At 39.0% G+C, this 19,406-nt stretch overlaps 2 protein-coding genes across 2 annotated transcripts in view; one reads left to right on the forward strand and one right to left on the reverse strand.

Moving 5' to 3' along the window:
• LOC109827788 (zinc finger CCCH domain-containing protein 32-like) overlaps positions 1–2,366 on the forward strand; it is a gene marked incomplete at its 5' end in the record, with an annotated part of 4,639 nt that extends 2,273 nt beyond the window's left edge. The window contains 2 exons of the mRNA XM_020394805.1: positions 332–2,279; positions 2,350–2,366. Of these exons, the coding sequence (XP_020250394.1) occupies positions 332–2,107 (1,776 nt within the window). The remainder of the gene's footprint in view (positions 1–331; positions 2,280–2,349) is intronic.
• A 1,192-nt stretch (positions 2,367–3,558) lies between these two features.
• LOC109827785 (delta(14)-sterol reductase) lies at positions 3,559–17,087 on the reverse strand. Its single transcript, XM_020394803.1, has 13 exons — positions 16,867–17,087; positions 16,241–16,358; positions 16,063–16,133; positions 14,944–15,000; positions 13,583–13,674; positions 12,344–12,391; positions 12,067–12,187; positions 11,944–11,990; positions 5,483–5,564; positions 4,569–4,645; positions 4,360–4,479; positions 4,189–4,263; positions 3,559–3,917 (listed from the first exon to the last, which is right to left on the reverse strand). Exons 1-13 carry the CDS (start codon positions 16,918–16,920, stop codon positions 3,764–3,766), a joined length of 1,116 nt encoding a protein of 371 aa, XP_020250392.1. The 5' UTR covers positions 16,921–17,087; the 3' UTR covers positions 3,559–3,763.
• Between the last annotated feature and the right edge of the window lie 2,319 nt (positions 17,088–19,406).

The following is a 19,406-nucleotide window of genomic DNA, read 5'->3' on the forward strand; positions in this document are numbered from 1 at the left end:
CCCACACCCAAAAAAAAACAAAAGAAAAAAAATCCCACGTAAAAAACAAATCGCCTCGGGATAGGGTGTTTTCTTTTTCTCCCCCTCTAGAGTATTATGCTGCAAGTTTAGCCAGGGAAATGGAAAATTCTTGTGTCTGCATTTTTTTGGGTTGAAAAGTGTGTTGCATCAAATTATATTGTTCTTATATTAAAAACCTAAAAGTATAAATAAAAAATTATTTAAATTATTTTTGTTACAACATGCTTAGAAAGATTTGTACATTATTTCTAAAATACTGTAGTCAGAAATTAACATTTTTATATTATGTTTATTGCTTCTTTCTTTTCAGCCGCTGGATGGTTTGTTGGTACCTCCGGGTTCAGGACCTGCCATTCCCCCCACACTGGCTGTGGCATCAAAACCGATTCCCATGGCACAAACGCCTGCTTATAATATGAATAAGCAAAGCCGGAGTGAGCCATGCATTTTTTTCCAAAAAGGTTACTGCTTGAAGGGCGAGAGGTGTCCGTTCTCACATGAAGTGCATGCAAAAGGTAATGTCGTGCCACCACAGGCAGCAAAGGCGTCTCCGTTACTCCCAGAACAACCCCAGGCATTCAAGAAGGAACCTTGGGGCATCAAGCAGTGTGCTAATCAGCAGAACGTTCCAAAAGTGAGCGTTGAACTAGCACCGAGAGCACCAGTTTCATCAGCAAAACCTAGTGTCGGAGCTGAGATTTCATCTTTAAATGGTTTAACACATGCAAAGGATTTGTTACCTCCTTCATCGAGCTATAATCTTCCCAGATTTCAGCCAGTACATCCTCCTGTTGTGAACAGCAACAATGCTTGGACTAGGTCCCTTAACCATCAGAGTGATGTGGAGCCCGGTGAGATTGTTGGCGAACATTCTTCAGGATTTGATGTTCATGTTGCCAAGAAATATAATATGAAAGGAAGTGCTCATTTCCGTGATGGAGATGACTTTGGAAGGAAATCCGCTCAAGGTGGGCGGAAAGTGGAGACTTTAAATGACTTCAAGTCTGCCAACATCTATGAAAGAAATCAATTTAGTAGTTCCGTAGATAAATTTGAGCAGAATGGAAGAGCTAAGGACTACTATGATATAAAACAACACAGGAGTTCATCTGAGAGGAGCTTTGAGAGATCACTATTGCCTGAAAGGAGGGTGCTACAGAGACAAAAAAGCCCTGAGGAGGTAGATAGAGCTGATTTGAGACATCGTTTGAAACAAAGAAAGCTCGATGATCGCTATGTTGAGGAGAAATATCGTGGTCACACTATTGAAAGCTCTGTAAGTGCTCGACTTCGAGGTAGAATTAGTCTTCCTGGGACATCTTCTGGCGACTCTTTCAGGTTGCAACCTGAAAAGGATAGGGATTTGTCTAGAAATCGAGGCAGACTATCACCAACTAGGCCACCACTTGGTAACCAAGGGAGACGATATGATAGAACAAGAAGATCAAGTGAAGACCCTCCTACGTTTGCAGGCTCAAGAAGCTTAGGAAGCAGGCTGACCAAAAGAGTGGATGCTGATTCTGTGAACTTCAGTGGCCCGAAAAGCCTAGCAGAGCTAAAAGGAGTGAAATCAACCAGAGGCTACCAATACTCGGAACGCTCTCTCTCCTTTGAAGGTCCCAAACCACTGAGTGCTCTTCTCAAGAGAAAAAGAGGGGGAGACCCTGTAGATGGTGTAAATTCGAGTGATGGTGATGAAAATAATCAGAGAAACGAAGTTGCAGGAGTTTCGTATTCTGACCCTTCATCAGTAGCTGAACAGGTGCAGCCCAGTTCTGTACTGGATTCGAATAAAGAAGATGAGCGTACCATCACTGAGTTTGGACCATCAAAGGCTGAAACAGTTGAAGAAGAAGAGGAGGATTCGACCCCTTCAAGAGATGATGATTTAACTTATGATGGTGCGATCGATGCCATGGAGGAAGATCAAGGACTGCAAAACCTAGACCAGAGAGGCGATGAGTATGATTATGAGGCAAATGAGACTGGAGACTTGAAAACAGAATACGCTAGTCAAGGAGAGGAAGAAGATGAATTGGACGACGAAGAAGACTTTGCTCGTAAAGCTGGCCTTTTGTTTTCTTGAAGGGCTGGCCTTTTTCTTTTTCCCACAGTTGATGTTTATGATAAGTGTGCTGTGATTCAGATGTGTAGCTAAAGATTAGTTTGGAGATTGATCAAAGTAGTCGTCACTTGTTTGCTCAGCAGTTTTCCCATTTGGGGTGGTCGACACATCTTGAGTTGTATCAGTTGAGTAGGTCACTTGTTTGCTCAGCAGTTTTCCCATTTGGGGTGGTCGACACATCTTGAGTTGTATCAGTTGAGTAGTTGATTGTTCAATATTTAATGTATAACATTTGGGGTGGTCGACACATCTTGAGTTGTATCAGTTGAGTAGTTGATTGTTCAATATTTAATGTATAATACGCAGAATGCATAATGTTAATGGATTTCTTATGTTCCTCCTCTACTCTGCGTTGCTGCTTTTATTCGAAGCAAATGGTTTAATTTGAAAAGAGAAGAGTATTTCATAGGCTTGAATCATATGTTTTAGCACCACTGTTCCCATGTCCATATTTGTTTTCTTATAGATACTGGTTGTGACTGGCGCTAAAGTTCAAAGTTCTAAAACTAAAACTCGGAAGTATTCTTATTTGTAGAGAATGCATGTATAAATGTGGTTCAGATACTTATCCAGTTATCCTGGTCAGATACTCCTAGCAGCATGACGTGTTGTAGTCCAGATATTTCGGATTAGATAAAATATTTATCCATATTTCAATTAAATGTCTATCTTTATTCACATTTTAAATATCTTTGTTGCCCAACCCAAAAATAAAAATTCAAAAAACTGAAAAAAAGAACGAAAACAGTTGTTTGCACTATTGTAATACAACAGATGCATTCTTTTTGAGGTCAAATGTTAAGCCTAAAAGTATAGGCTACAATTGCACATAAGTCATGCAGAATATATTAAACATATTCGAGTCATAAATCTGTTCAAGGACCAAAAATCTCAGGTTTTACACTGATAAGGAGTATATTAAACATATTCGAGTCATTAAACATATTCTCTGATTGGGATTACATACCTCCGGCATTCTCAGCACGCTTCTCCGCCCGTTTAGCAGCACGGTTAGGACGATAATTTCTCAAGTGTAGAGGACGAGCTATTGATGTGGATGCAGAGGCATCCCCTCCAACTAGACAATAAAAGAATATTATGTAAGTATTGTTTAATAAAATAATATGCAATATAATATCAATACATTATCCAACTTATTTCTCAGCGGTAGTACGCAACTAGGGAAGCCTTTGTAGCATGGTTAGTATTTTCCATTAGTTAAAGCTTAAGAAGATGGGATTTAAGTTATATTTAATGTAGAAGTACTGAGAGTTGGCCTTCCAAGTAACGTCAAAGTGAAAATTATCCCTCTTTAAATGAAATAATACACATTCATCTAAGTTTACACTCCCATTCTTAAGTATATGTCATAACATTCTGATATATGTCCTCTGAAAATTTAGAGAGAGCACTTCAAACTTAATGGCAGTATAACGAAGGATAGGCTGAACACTCAGGAACATGAACATCTTATTACATAGGCAAGCGCCAAATCAAATTAAATTGTCTTCTACGTACAAAACGTTAAATTCTCATCCACTCATTTTGCTTGGTACAAAGATACTACAATAAAGGTCACCATATGCTTCCTAAGTTTCAAGAGGTAAATATGCACCCCTAGTAAACAAACGGCAGTATCCTCCAAGGAACAAGTTGGCAGTATTCTGCCCAGATTTCTTTGTATTTCTGTGAGCATCTTGCTTCATCTCTTCTCTCCCTCCATATAAGAAGTATGAGAAGATATATAGGATAGAAGTAGGGAATCACAGAACTACAAGGAATAGAATTTATTAATAAAAAAAATTTATAAACTAAAATTAATTAGTAACATGGTTATAATTTTCACAAACGACGAGACTGGTAAGTAAAACTTAAAAACGTAGAAATTTTAACTAAAAAACATTATCATTTTTTAGGGGGAAACTTTATTTTGTCACTTACATCTTTCTATATTAAAATCATATGAATCACAATCAAATGGATCAAATAACCAAATTTGGGTGCAAGATGTGAAAAAATTGAGAATAGCATTATCTAAGTACCTTGTTCCGCATGGTAAGCTGAATGAAAGTGCTAGAAGCAAATCTCCAAGGTAATTACAGTGCCTTGCAATTCCCCTACCACATGAAAGTTGGTTGTTCTTGAATATTTTTCAAAGAAAAGCAACTGAAATATTGGATTTCTATGAAAAAAAAACTAAATGTGAACTTTACCAGTAACCAGAAGCTAGTAGTTTGCCTCCAATGACTTTTGGAGGCCTACCCCATATGCGAGCTTTAGGGTCCTTTTTAAATACATGTTTTTGTTTGTTGGCGCCTCGAAATACTTGATAGCTACATAATGCATGCAAAATTCAATAGATTACGAGTCGTTCTAGACTTAAAATTCTGAAGGATATGTGTGTAAAATAGAAGAACCTCACCCAATGAGAAAAACTAGGCAACTAGATATGGCAGCTATTTTTGATAGTTCAACTTTGTTTTTCAGAAGCCACCAACCCTGGACGGAGAGAAAATGTTAAAGTGACAAAATCATAGAAAGCACTATATATATATGGGAAGAAAAAATGTTAGAAAACTTGAGAAAACGTTTTCAAACATTCAGAAAAAGAGAAAATTGTAGAAGGTTAGAAACTTAAAAAATACATTGACAAACTCATTGTTTCAACCACAACATGTGTGCCAATCTTCAATTTTTCAAACCTTTTTGATTGTCAATATGCTGAGCACAGCAAAACATAACTAGTCTAACAATGATTAAGATCAAATATGCGAGGTCAATCTAGAAGTGGAGATAAAAGATCTGCAGGTTTGGAGCAAGAAAATTCAAGAGGCATGGGGATTGCCAACTACACATATTGATAAACAAACCATTGCAATGAAATGGTATGAAAATTTCCCTCAAAATGTATATTTATTGAAACCCGTGTCAAGGGGAAATGAGGAACAAACTCCAGTTATCTGCGAGTGATGAAGAATACTAAAACGATACTGTAAGAAAAAAGACCAAATATGTAAGATGAAACATGAAATTTGTTCCATTCAAGACAAGCTGATGACTATCTTTCATGATCCTCAACGCATGATCCTTTTCTAGAATGAGTAATCTAATCCGTGCAATTGATATGAATCTGAGAAAGACAAAATACTTTAGACAAGCAACGAATGATATTTTCGAAAATAAGTTTAACCATGTCACTCGTATCACACTCAGGTTTCCAAGTAGTAACTTGAAGTTATAAATGCTAACTTAGATAATAAGCTCGTAGATTTGGTACTTTAGTAGTATGTCAAACAGACACAATTAATTGTCTGATGCAAGTGGACCACATCATGCCTGAATTGTAAATGTGAAAGGAATGAAAACCAGGTCTCCAAAAACCAACATGAAGCCCAATCTCTCAGCAATGATATCCCACCTGTAACCATATAAAATCATGCCTATTAGTAAATTTGATTGTGATAAAATTAATATGCGCAATAACACAATAGAGAGTTTTTTATCCTAAAAAAAGAAAATAAAATTGAAAACATCAAGTCAGTGAATAAATATTGTCAGCAGCCCACATTTTTTCTACCGCTCACCTTCTTTGACAAAGAAGGAAAACAGTAGCCGAAATTTTGGAAAAAGAAAAAGGATACAGGTCCCACAAATATATTATTATTAGTGGTGGGTCTCACTAATAATATTTTATTTGTGCATAGTGTTTCCCAAACACTATAAATAAGACCCTAAACTCTTAAGAAAAACTCATCTCACAAACAACTCCTCTCGTAAAAGAGTAAGAGAGAAAACACAGAGAGATTGTGAGATTCTTGGAGTGTATCTGATCAAGAGAGGATGTTCTCTTTGATCTATTCTTTTAGGATATAAAAGAATTTGACGTCGTCGTTACACCGTAGAGTAGCTCCGAAGGAGTGAACCACGTATATCTGTGAGTACTATGTTTAATATTGTTTCTTTATTCTGTGTATTACGTCTCCGTTCAAGACGTTATTGTTGGTGTGTACCTTGACAACTAGTATCAGAGCCTGGCTTAGAGTATATATATCTGCTTATCGTATGCTCTGTGGCTGCCACTAAAAATGGATAGTATATATATCTGCTTATCGTATGCTCTGTGGCTGCCACTAAAAATGGATCATCCACATCAGAAAATAAGTTAGATTATTATTTACTCTTTTAAGGTATTAGGTACTATTCACGTGTACGATACTATTCACAAATATGATACTATTTACAAATACGGTTCGATAAAGACGTAATCTTTCGCCATGGGATCTACAGTTGAAGATAATAGGCTTCGAATTAAGAAATTCGGCGGTCAAAATTTTAGATATTGGGGGATGCAAATAGAAGACTATTTGTACTAGAATGATCTCTTCCTATCCCTCCAAGGAGAGGCGGGGAAACCTGAGAAAATGGACGACGATAAGTGGAAGGTGCTCGACCGTAAAGCACTCGCCACCACCAGACTCAATCTTCACCAGCATGTGACTTATAACGTCTCGCATGCGACCACTACCAAGGTGTTGATGGAGGCCTTGGAGGCGCTGTATGAGAAGCCGTCTGCTTCAAATAAGGTGTACCTGATGAAGAAGCTGTTCAATCTAAAGATACAGCAAAGAGCTCGCGTGGCAGACTTCTTGAACGAATTTCAGGCTGTGGTGCAACAGCTTGCTGCAGTAGATCTCAAGTTCGACAATGAGATCCAAGCTCTTCTGTTACTTTCTTGTCTACTAGATTCGTGGGAGAATTTGGTGATGGCGGTGAGCAACGCCAATGGCAATGACAAGATAAAGCTCGACACGGTGATTGGGACAATTCTGGATGAAGAATCTCATCGTAAAGTCTCAGGAACTGAGGCCTCTAGCAGTGGGAATGCTCTGCATGTCGAGGTATGAGGGCGTGCGCAGAAGAAGGGTAGAGGACGACGAGACCAATCAAAATCCAAAGGGAAGTCTAAAGGACCAAACCCGAATGGTTATGGTGAAGGGAAGTGCTTCAGATACGGAAAGAATGGTCACTTTGCACGGGACTGCAGAGTTTCTGTTCCAGCATCAGCATGGGATGATCGGGCTGACGATGCAGCCAATCTCATGTACGAGACGGATTCGGATGCGCTTCTCCTATCCCTAGAAGATAAAAGCGATGCGTGGATCATCGACTCTGGCATATCTTTCCATGCAACCTCACAACAAAAGCTGCTTTCATTGTTCGTAAAGAAAGACTTAGGGACAGTCTATCTTGATGATGATTAACCTTGCAAGGTTTCCGGGAAGGAAAATTATACCCTCAAGATGGAGGGCGGGACCACCTTGATGCTGAATGACGTTCGGCATGTACCGGATCTCAGGCGAAATCTTATATCAGTCGGGCAACTGACTGACTTCGGTTACAGAGTATCCTTCGAGTAAAGAAGCTGGAAGGTGTCCAAGGGCGCTCTGGTGGTGGCACACGGCAAACGTGAGGGGTCTCTCTACATCACCAACGGGAAGATCGACCACTTGCTTATCGCAGGACAAGCATCATCATCATCATCCGTCGACTGCATGACTTAGCATTGACGACTTGGCCACATGAGCGAGAAGGGGATGCAGATTATGACCGCGGGAGAGAGGCTTTCGGGTCTGAACAAGATCGATCTGACTTTCTGTGAGGACTACATCCTAGACAAACAAAAGAAGGTGAGCTTTAACAAGATCGGATCGGCTTTAAAACTACATAAATTAAAGTTGGTGCATACCGACGTGTGGGGACCTGCGCAAGTCCCATCTGTTGGAAATTCTCTTTACTTTATCACTTTATTGATGATGCCACTAGAAAATTATGTGTGTTCTTCTTGAAGGACAGTCAGATGTTTTCATCGTCTTCAAGAAGTGGCTTGCCTGTGTGGAGAACGAAACAGGCAATAAGCTGAAGTGCCTAAAGTCTGATAATGGAAGCGAGTATTGCAGCCAAGAGTTCGAGAACTTCTGCTCGTCCTATGGGATTAGGAGACTGAAGACCGTCCCAGGCACACCTCAGCACAACGGAGTGGCTGAGCGTATGAATCGCACTATCTTGGCGCGCGCCAGAAGTATGAGGATCCATTCCGGATTGCCCAAGAGCTTTTAGGTCAAAACTGTAAATACTGTTGCATACTTGATCAACCGCGGATCATCCGCGGCTCTCAGTTATAGGATACCTGAAGAGGCTTAGATCGGAAAGAAGTTGAAGCTAGAGCACTTACGAGTATTTGGTTGTGACGTCTATGTCATGACCAATCCTACAGACCGGTCAAAGCTTGATCTAAAGTCAAAGAAGCTCTCTTTCATCGGCTATGAAGGAGATGAGTATGGGTACCGTTTTTAGGATCAGGATGCGGGTACCGTTTTTGGGATCAGGATGCGCGTAAGGTGGTGCGCAGTCGTGACGTCGTGTTCCATGAGAATGCGGTGTACAAGACCGAAGAGGTGATTGGGAGTCAGCTATCTCCCGCTCTTTTCCTAGATATTGCTGACAGTGAGAATGGCAGTGAGATACCAATCAGCATAGAAGACGAAGACCAAGAAAACGTGCTGGATGCACAGCAGCAGGATCCAGCAGAGCTGCCGATCGTAATTCGCAAAGCTCTAAGAAATCCGAGGTTACCAAAGAGGTACCTTTTCACCATGAATTATCTTCTCCTGACTGACAGTGGTGAGCCAAAGAGCTATGAGGAGGTACAACAGATCGGCAAAGCTCGGGGCGAGTGAGAGTCTGTTATGGAGGAAGAAATAAAGTCTTTGATGAAGAATGAGACTTGAGAGCTCGTAAAGCTTCCAAGAGGGAGAAAGGCTCTTCACAATCGGTGGATTTATCGGGTCAAGGATGAAGCCGATGGACGGAGACGTTACAAGGCGAGGTTTGTAGCGATGGGCTATGAGCAGAAAACAGGGATAGACTATTCTGATGTTTTCGTTCCCGTTGTCAAGTTGACCACGATCCGGACTATACTGAGCATTGTGGCAGTTCGAGATCTCCATCTAGAACAGATGGATGTGAAGATGACATTCTTTTATGGAGATTTGGAGGAAGAGATCTATATGCATCAACCAACGGGCTTTGAGGAACGAGGTAGGGAGGGCCTTATGTGTCGTCTGCGCAAGAGTTTGTATGGCCTGAAGCAAGCTCCACGACAGTGGTACATGAAGTTTGAGAACTTTATGGAGGAGAACGGTTTTTTCAAATGTGACACAGACCACTGCTGCTTCATCAAGAGATATGGCGAATCCTATGTGATACTCTTGATTTATGTTGATGACATGTTGATTGCAGTGCCCGACTTGGCCCGTATTGAAGAACTCAATGGGCGTCTCTCTGAGTGCTTCGAGATGAAGGATTTGGGTTCAGCAAACCAGATTCTGGGGATGAGGATCATCGGAGACAGATCAACACGGAGGCTGAGGTTGTCTCAGAAGGCCTACATTAAAAAGATTCTTGAAAAGTTCGGCATGGAGAAAGCTAAACCGGTTGGCTCGTCGTTTACAAGCCATTTCAAGCTATCGAAGACCCAAGCACCAGAGACTGCTGAAGAGCATGAGTCCATAGCCAACATACCATATACATCTACCGTCGGGAGTTTGATGTATGCGATGGTGTGCACGAGGTCAGATATTGCACAATAAGTGGGAGTTGTGAGCCGTTTCATGAGCAATTCAGGGGAACAACACTAGGGTGCGGTCAAATGACTTCTACGCTACTTGAGAAGCTCGTCCGACCGTTGTCTTGAGTATGACGGGACAGATTTATAGCTAGAGGGCTTTTGTGATGCAGACTATGCCGGGGACATAGACTCGAGAAGGAGTACGAGCGGCTACATCTTCATCTTGGGTGGTGGAGCGATAAGTTGAAGATCCAAGCTATAAGATATTGTGGCTTTGTCGGCAACTGAAACTGAGTACGTGTCTGTAGCAGAAGCAGTAAAGGAGTTGCTATGATTGAAGGCTTTTCTTCTCGAGCTTAGAGTAAGCTTTGAGAAATACTTCATCCACTACGACAGTCAGAGTGTCATTCACTTGTCAGAGAACGACGCATTCCATGCTCGGACATTCACTTGTCAGAGAACGACGCATTCCATGCTCGGACCAAGCATGTTGACGTGAAGCATCATGCCATACGGAGATGGCAAAGCAGGAACGAGTTTCCATGCTCGGACCAAGCATGTTGACGTGAAGCATCATGCCATACGGAGATGGCAAAGCAGGAACGAGTTTAAGTTTGTGAACATTGATACAAGGTATAATCCAGCCGATATGTTAACCAAACCCGTTCCGCTTGAGAATGTGAGGCTGTATGCAGCCTCATATGGCCTCTGTTGAAATATTGAGGGCCTTGCAAAACGCCAAAGATACATGACATCCGGATGATGTAACCAAGAGTGGTGTGAAGATATGATCGATATTCAATCAAATCTTCAAGTGGGAGATTGTCAGCAGTTCACGTTTTTTTTTGCCGCTCACCTTCTTTGACAAAGAAGGAAAACAGTGGCCGAAATTTTGGAAAAAGAAAAAGGATACGGGTCCCATAAATATATTATTATTAGTGGCGGATCCCACTAATAATATTTTATTTATGTATAGTATTTTCCAAACTTATAAATAGGACCCTAAACTCTTAAGAAAAACTCATCTCAGAAACAACTCCTCTCATAGAAGAGTAAGAGAGAAAACACAGAGAGAGATTGTGAGAGTTCTTGGAGTGTATCTGATCAAGAGAGGGTGTTCTCTTTGATATATTCTTTTGGGATATAAAAGAATTTGGCGTCGTCGTTGCACCGTGGAGTAGCTCCGAATGAGTGAACCACGTATATCTGTGAGTACTGTGTTTAATATTGTGCATTTATTCTGTGTATTACGTCTCCGTTCGAGACGTTATTGTTGGTGTGTACCCTAACAAATATCCCTCAGGAGAGATAAGAAAATGCAAGCAATGCCCGTTTCAAGGAAACTCCGCAATCAATTCAATTATCGGAATGTGATTCTTCGAAGACTAATTTTCTAGAGTCAGTTATGAGTCTATTCATTTCTTGCATCCTATCTAACTTAGGATCTAAATCTTACATTTCACTGGTCACACACAACACCTGTGAATGAAATACTGATCAAATAATAACACCACTGTGTGCTTTATTTCAATAAGAAACATAAGTTATTTAGTAAATCATAACATCTGTTTTTCAAAGACTAGTTTTCCCCCCTCCCATCTATAATTGGCTAAAGGTGAATTATAGACATTCAGGAGTTTTTATGCAGAGAAAATTTAATAACTAAATGGAAGCAAAAGAAACTGGTGCTGATGGGTTAGAGAAAATGGGTCATGTCTCAAGGTTAAATAAAGGTAGTAAGAACCGTCAAGGTTACCAGAATTTGCCAATGATTCATCGTATTGGTTACTGACAGTTAAAATGGTTTGGTCGTGTACAACGGAGACCCCTTAGTGCACCGATTAGGAAAAGCGATAATATTAGAGTTAATGAGGCTAGAAGATCTAGGGGTAGACTTAGAATGACTTGGTTAAAAGCAATTAAGAAGGATATGATTAAGACTAACTTAACGGAGGAGATGACCCATAACAGAATGGAATGGAAAAATAAGATTCATGTAGGCGACCCCAAACATTTGAGATAAAGGCTTGGTTGTTGTTGTTGTTGTTATAGGAACGGAGAAGAATAAGTATCTAAATTGGCACTTGCAATGAATTGATGAGCAGGGCTGGCATATAATATATCTTTAACAGGTACGCTGAAAATCATTCAAGCCATCTGATATACTTACGTTGAGGTCATAAACTCTTCATTAAAGAAGTAATCTATAACGTAAAGCTGCACAAAAAAAGTTAAACAAGATTTAGTAAAATGTGCTATATGCATGCTTTAGTCGGTATCAAATTCAGCATACCCCACAAAAGAGCTGGTAAAGAATGACCGAAAGGTTGACATTGCCAGCTTGGTAGAGTTTTGCTAACAAAGAGAGGTTAATGAATAACCATCCCATCATTCCAGCTCTAACAAAAAAGAATCTGCAAAAAGAGGCAACAGAAAAATGAATAGAGATAAATAGCACGACTAAAGACACGACTAAAGACAAATCATCATAAGTATAATTCATGTTTAATCCAAGGTCTGGAACTTGTAAATTTTCAACGAAGATACAGTGCTGAAAAATGAACACATACTTGAGGTCGATTCCCATAAATCGAGGGTTCAGCTGTGCCCCTAACCACCTGCATGGCGCAATTAAAAAATAGAACAGATGGTAACTAACCAAGTAAACATATAAGCGGGATGAAAGAAATAAAACCAATTTTAAGCTTTCAAATATACATGTAGAATGTATGGAAGCTAAAAATGGATTCATAATCAAATATAAAAAGAAGATATTAGGTTACATATGAAGTAAGAAGTTTTTGAAAGTTTGATTCAGTAGCAAATAAGATAATATGTTCCACCATGAGATTGCTCGGTGTTAATTCCTTCTAATATCGATGCTACGAAAGAAGAGACTGATGCACATGATGGAGGCAACAACCAGCAACCCATGCTTCTCCAATAACTCAAACAGGCTGCCATTGTGCCCTAAATGATACTTTTAAAGATTAACTTGATAACATGCACCCCATATATATTTTCAAGTTTATACATCTTAATCTTTATACACTAGTTAGGCACTCTATACACACTCTTATTACCTGTCAGATATTTCCATGATATGCATCATATAGAAAATGAACTTTTGTTGTTCCTTTATTACTTCGTGTCTTAGCCTTTTAATAATACAAAAAACTTGCACTTATGTGTGTGCATTGTTGTGTCTATGTTGTATATGTATCCGAGGTTCTTCAGTAATTGTTATATTCCCATATCTAGGAGAAATCATATCAGTGATCTTCTTGTGTCAGTGCAAAATAGACATTGCTATATAGGTGCAATGGGCAAGAGCAATCAAGAAATCTATCAGTAGCAAAGAATTGAAAGAAAAATGCCTTCTCATTGGGTGAAACGGGTTGAACTTGTCTCTCGAAATCATATTCAAATAAATGGCTAGGTGAACCATCTAGTAGCTTCTGTTCATTGAGATGATTTGCTAGTGAAAATTATAAGTAAAACAAAGAAAATATTTCAAGTGGCATTTGTGGAACCTGTTTCAAGCAAGAACATTCACTGACAATCCACAGTTCAAATCTTGGTTTCACGTGTGGATCCTAAGGAATGCATACGGTAATGCTGGCAAAAGTTTTCTAGTGAATGGGATACTTATGGTAATGGACAATCAATACTCTTGTGAAACCTGCCTTAGCAAAAGCAAAAGTTGCGATCCCTACTTCAAACTTCTTTCCGGAAAGAAAAGAAAGTTTTTTTTCCCATGATATCAAACTCTAAAATTACCAGATAATATGAAAATGTGATTTCCATACCAATCATCGAGCATGTTTCCTGTGATGTGAGGTTTGAAGGAGGAACTCTGGTCACAAGAGCTGCGACCCATAGCATAGAGTATCAGAGATACCTGGGAGAAATATGCATATCATAAATTAGGAGGTAAAAACAGCACTCAAAGAAATGGTTATCAACTTATAATCTATGGTGCTCATCAGAAAGTATTGATGTAAAACGTTAAAGACATTGAAATAATATTTGAAGTTTTGAACATCTGGTATATATGGTGTAAGGAAAATATTTGCTGAGGAACTACTTTGTTTTGCATATTGTCAGCAATTTCAAGGATTACCATTTATACATGATTGACTGGAAAATGCAGGAAACTAAATAATAGAAAGTTATGGTTATTTCATACACAATAATGCCAGGAATTAGGGTAACTTTTCAGGTTACAGGTATTTTACTAGAACACAGGGTGCTACTTTAAATTTCACTCAGCAGCCAGTATTAACTTGCATTGTTAGATGATATCAAACTGAATTCATGTAGCTTGTTATTTATGGTTCTTTGGGGACAAACAAATTGTAGAAGGTAACTGTAGGATAACAATGTCATTCTCCTGTGATCCAACTACCACTCGGAACCCAGGTAGAAACTCAGAGATAAGGGAAGTTCTATATTGTAATTTGATTGGAAATGCATTTCGTATCTACTTTTTACTTTAGGCAGAATGTGTGTAAACTTTTTGTTCCTATCCCTCTACCGCTTCTCCTTTCAACTTTCTTTAATTGAGGCTGTGGGTGTGATAATTAACAAAAGAAGATATAGAGAAAGATAATTAAGCATACATAACTTTCAAAACAAATACACCCAGACCCTTTGTCAGAGATAAGCATCAGAGCAGATTAATTATGATGAATGAGAAAGATGTAATGTCTTGTATGTAAATTATCATGATATTCATTTGCTCTCTTTCCACAAATATTTCATATAAAAAAGTATAATTTGGGGTAGAAGTTCCTAGAAAAAGGTAATCAGTAACCATCCACAGTATCACTTCAACTAGAGTCAGTGCTCATCACTGTCCGTGTAAAACAGATACTACTCAATGAAAAGGGAAGGAAAAGAAAAGTTTTAAAAAAACTAAAACTCTATCTTGGATGACTCATGTGAATTGGTCAAGGCATCATATATTGGCATATAGAGCAAATGAAGTACAAAATTGCCCCATAATAGTATACATTTTTACCAATTTGGCACCATCTACAGATATAAGGACACCTTGTGATATTAAGAAAAGCATAATGAAGTTGATGAAGTTCTAAAATATGTAAGACGTTGATAGCAGATACAGGTTGCCATGTTCCAAAATTCATCTAAACCAAATAGAACTTACCAAGACACTGAATATAAAAGTAACAGATAGCAGTTCAAGTCCTTTATCTGCTACAACCTGCAATTTATAAACCTCAACTTATCAATATATGTGTAAGTAAACTTATCAATATATGCATAAGCAAACTTGTGCTTGTGCGCACGCAACTACAGAAAAGCAATAATTGAGTGCCCAAAGAAGGCATTGCTTAAATAATATAAGCATCTGAATAATTTGTTTACGATTAAGAACAACAGTAAGTTGTCCAGAGGCATAAACATTTATTCCTAAGTGCAGTAAATTGTTGTGGTTTGAGGACCTACTGACCCTTTATCTTATTGCTCCCGTCATTGTCAATGAAGAATTTTATCTAATTTCTAGTAGTCCATTGGGACCTAACCCCAGTTACGTATCATTTAGTGGGTGATACATAGTATACCATGTTTCTGCATTGATATAGTTCGTTTGGATACAGACAGTACGTGCTCGTCAAGCAATACTGTATAAAGAAAATTCATCTTACACAAACAAATATTCTCATCAGTAAACAATACCCTGAGTCCCTGACTAATACCAGGGACTATCCTTGCAAATTACTGCATGATTATTGATCAATAAAAGTTCGGTTCTTCATTTGTCAAATGAGCTCTTAACTCTTTGGCTAGTGACTGAATGCATGAATACTAAATGCTACAGTAATTAACAGCTCATGGATAATGAGAATTAAGCCATACGGTTAACATTTCTTGCAAATCAACAGAAATTGTGTCCTCAAAGAGGATTTTCCTCCTCCATGATGCGTTTGCGCATTATCAAGAAGCTCATCTCATATATAAAGTACCGCAAATTAGTTCACAAAATTTGAAATTTACGACAAGTAGAAAGATTGAACTTGCTGGTCTTGCAACAACTTTCCAAATTCAATGAGCATCACTGTGAAGAGTAGTAACTTACGCTGCATGAAATTGCTAAATGCATTAAGTAAACAAAAAAAATGCTGAATGCTAAACAGGTCACTAACTCAAAAATAACAAGAATTAATCTTCTTTTGGTTATAATACCAAATAATAAGTAAGTAATTTACTAATAAATAAGCAAATGTATCATTCATATACATGTTGCCGAATAAAAACTATGTACCGTAGGAGAAACCAACTCCATTTGAACCCCAACCCCAAGAAGGGCCATCAACAAAACAAGTGACAATAAACCTGATTAAAAAAATCAAATAAAAAGAGGGTTAGCTCCGAAAGCAAACATCAAGCACAATACAATAAAAAATACCAATAATGTCAGAAAAATAAAAAATGGGTCCCACCGTTGCAGTGATATCGGAGGCGGGAGCCATCGGAGAGGACAGCACCCGGGACAATCTTGCCAGGAAGAAGAGATCCAGCCAATGCCAAGTAACCCAAATAAGAGAACAGCACAATCACCTAAGCAAAATAATCCAAAATCATCAAAATCAAATACCAAAATGAACCCAAATGTTAAATTAGACTGATAGAATGCGAAATAAGACAGAAATCAGTTTGATGGGTTTTCTTTTGTTTTACCAACAGTGTCTAAAAAAATCGCAAGAATTTTTTTAATTAAAATCAAATGCGAAGATGAACCCAAATGCTAAATTAGATTGCAGGATCGACATAACACAGAAATCGGTTTGATAGCTTTAGTTTTGTTTCACTCACAGAGCTCCATGTGGGGATTAAGGAAGTGAACCCACAAATTAGATTATAGAAAATGAACCCAGATGCTAAATTAGATTATAGAATGTGAGGCAAAACAAACTTAATTCGATGGGTTTTGTTTCGTTTTACGAACAGGGTCTAAAACAAAATCACCTGATCAAAAATTCTAAGATGAACCCAAATGCTAAATTAGAGGATAGAATCGAAACAAAACAGGAACTGGTACAATGGGTTTTGATTTGGTTTTACTCACAGCGCTCCATGTGGGGATCAAAGAAGTGATGAGGGCTGCTGCTGCTTCCTCCATTGCTAAGAGTGGAGGGTGAAAGAGGAGAGACAAAAAGGTGTTAGCTTTGGAGGCAGAGGAGCATGTGCGAGGCGTGGTGAATATATTATGAGAGGAAATTTGAATTATTAGAGAAAGATAGATGACTGGGGGCAATTAAATAAAACACGAGAGCTGCTTGCGGGAGAGAGAATACGAATCTTGATGAGACGAGGATGCAGATGATGAATAAATTATAACACACGTGATCTTGGGAGGGAGACTGACCTTGCCTAATTTTTTATTATTTTATTTTTTGGGAAAATTACTCGGGGGAACCAAATTTAATTGGGCCATGCATCCCCACCCCAAGCCCGAAAACCATAACAAAAAAGGCCTAATATTGAAAAAGAAGTTCAACCAAGCCCTAAAACCCACTGTCCAAGAAAACATTCCAAAATTACCATTATTCTTCCCCATTTAAAACTCGATCCCTTTCCTCCTCCTAATCTGGTCCAAGACCTCCCCTCCCCAACCAACGCTTCCCCCTTCCCCACCACCACCGACGACATAGCCTCCACTCCTACGCCATTGTCTCCTCGTCCTCTTCCCCCGTCCTCCGCACCCGCGTCGACCCGCGTGGGCTCCTTGAACCTCACGTGGAACGACAAGTTCCTCTTCCTCCTTCCCTCCTCCTCCATCCTCTCCTCCTCCCCGACCCCCTTCTCGGCTGAAACCCAACGCGGATTCTGATCGGAAAGAGGGTTTTAGCGTCGAGTCTCGTCTCCATCTCCGATCTCCGGCGAGATCGAGGAGCTCCGGTCACCGATTCCTAGGGTTTTCTTGTATGTCTGGGACCCATTCTATGACGTGGCACTTATTGTTCCCTCCGCACTTCGTTGATCCTGATGCTTACCATCGATTCGACGGTGAGAGCGGCCAAATCGAGGAGGATGTGGCTGATGTTCACGTGATCAAGACTTCGGTGAGTGGTCGATGATCGAAATTTAGTTTTTTGAGTAACGAAGTTGATATCTTTACTTGAAATAAGGTGAATTTAACAAAGAACTGAAATTACAGTAGTTTTAGAGTGGGGACTTCGGTTTTTTGATTACTTGAAATATATTTCCATTTGAACAGAGAGGTTGCGGGCTTGGGGAGCAAATCGAATGAACAAATCAAATTGAGAATTTGGGGCTTTTGATTGGATTTGGCAGCAAAGAGGGTGTCGATTTTGTAACTTGAATCACGGAATCAAATCAAAGCTTGATTGTCAATTCTCTTTTGTGTTTGAACCCCCTTTGTGTTTATTGTTGTGGATTTCTTTTGTTTTGCTCGTTTCAATGAATTACTGAATTACCCATGTTAATTTTTTTTTAAAATTTTAGGTGTTAGAAGTTAGTCGGCAAGTCTTGATGGGAGAGGAATTAACAAAAAACTATGGCTTTGTCTCGGGGAGCAAATCGAATGAGGAGGAGGAGGAGGAGGTTGAGAAGGCAATGAGGCAGATGTGTTGGATTAGATTGGGGAGGAGGAGGAGGTTGAGAAGCCTTGATGGAATCTCTTCCAATGTGGTTATTAGTATAGTTAGTTTTGTGCAAAATTATCGTTTGGACGGTTAACAGAGTTCATCAGTTTGTAAAATTTGATAAGAAAATGGAAGTCAACTTGTTTAATTTTGCTATAAAATTCTGTTTGTCCTTCATGTGACAAGCCATCTTAGAATTGCTCCAGGTGTCTTTTATGGAAGTCAACTTGCTTATGTGACATATGATAGTTTCATGTGACATATGACGGTTTCATGTCACATATGCTGTTTTTATGTGACATTTGTTGTTTATACGTGATATTTGGGTGTTGTATGTGATATTTGGGTGTTGTATGTGATATTTGGGTGTTGCTTGTGATATTTGTTGTTTATACGTAACATTTGGGTGTATGTGATATTTGGCTGTAATTTGTGATATTTGGTTATTACTTGTGGTATTTGTTATTTATACGTGATATTTGGGTGTTGTATGTGATATTTGGCTATAATATGTTGATAGTGAATGTGCTTATTTGTCACATGGCTGTAATTTGTTTATACGTGACACATGGATGTAATTTGTTGTATGTGATATTTAGATCTAATAGAGTCATTCCACATCCTCCTTCATCATCATCCCCTTCCCTCAGCTCCCAGGACGGATTCCTCCAAACCCTAGTTGCCGCTAACAACCTCGATTCCTCCGCCCAGTCCTTCGTCTCCGACGATGGCGTCCCCAATGCTCGTGGCAGAGTCCTCAACCCTTAAATTATTTTATTATGTTGTAATCTTGTATGCTCTTAATTTGTTCTTTGCAATTGAGAGTACTTATGGTTTTGTGCAAATTTGTCGTTTAGACAGTTAACAGAGTTCATCTGTTTATAAAATTTGATAAGAAAATTGAAGTCAACTTGTTTAATTTTGCTATAAAAGTCTGTTTGTCCTTCATGTGACCATCTTAGAATTGCTCCAGGTGTCCTTTAATGTGATATTTGTAGTT

Source organism: Asparagus officinalis, unplaced genomic scaffold, assembly GCF_001876935.1.
Source record: "Asparagus officinalis unplaced genomic scaffold, Aspof.V1 AsparagusV1_Un433, whole genome shotgun sequence".
NCBI classification, from domain to species: domain Eukaryota; kingdom Viridiplantae; phylum Streptophyta; class Magnoliopsida; order Asparagales; family Asparagaceae; genus Asparagus; species Asparagus officinalis.

Bases quoted from the DNA above. Each gene is read 5' to 3' on its own strand.
- LOC109827785 (XM_020394803.1), bottom strand. From the start codon at position 16,920: ATGGAGGAAGCAGCAGCAGCCCTCATCACTTCTTTGATCCCCACATGG. The intron at 16,359-16,866 runs GTGAGTAAAACC...TATTTTGCTTAG, and splicing joins TGATCCCCACATGGAGCGCT to GTGATTGTGCTGTTCTCTTA. The intron at 4,480-4,568 runs GTGAGGTTCTTC...TGCATTATGTAG, and splicing joins TGCCTAGTTTTTCTCATTGG to CTATCAAGTATTTCGAGGCG.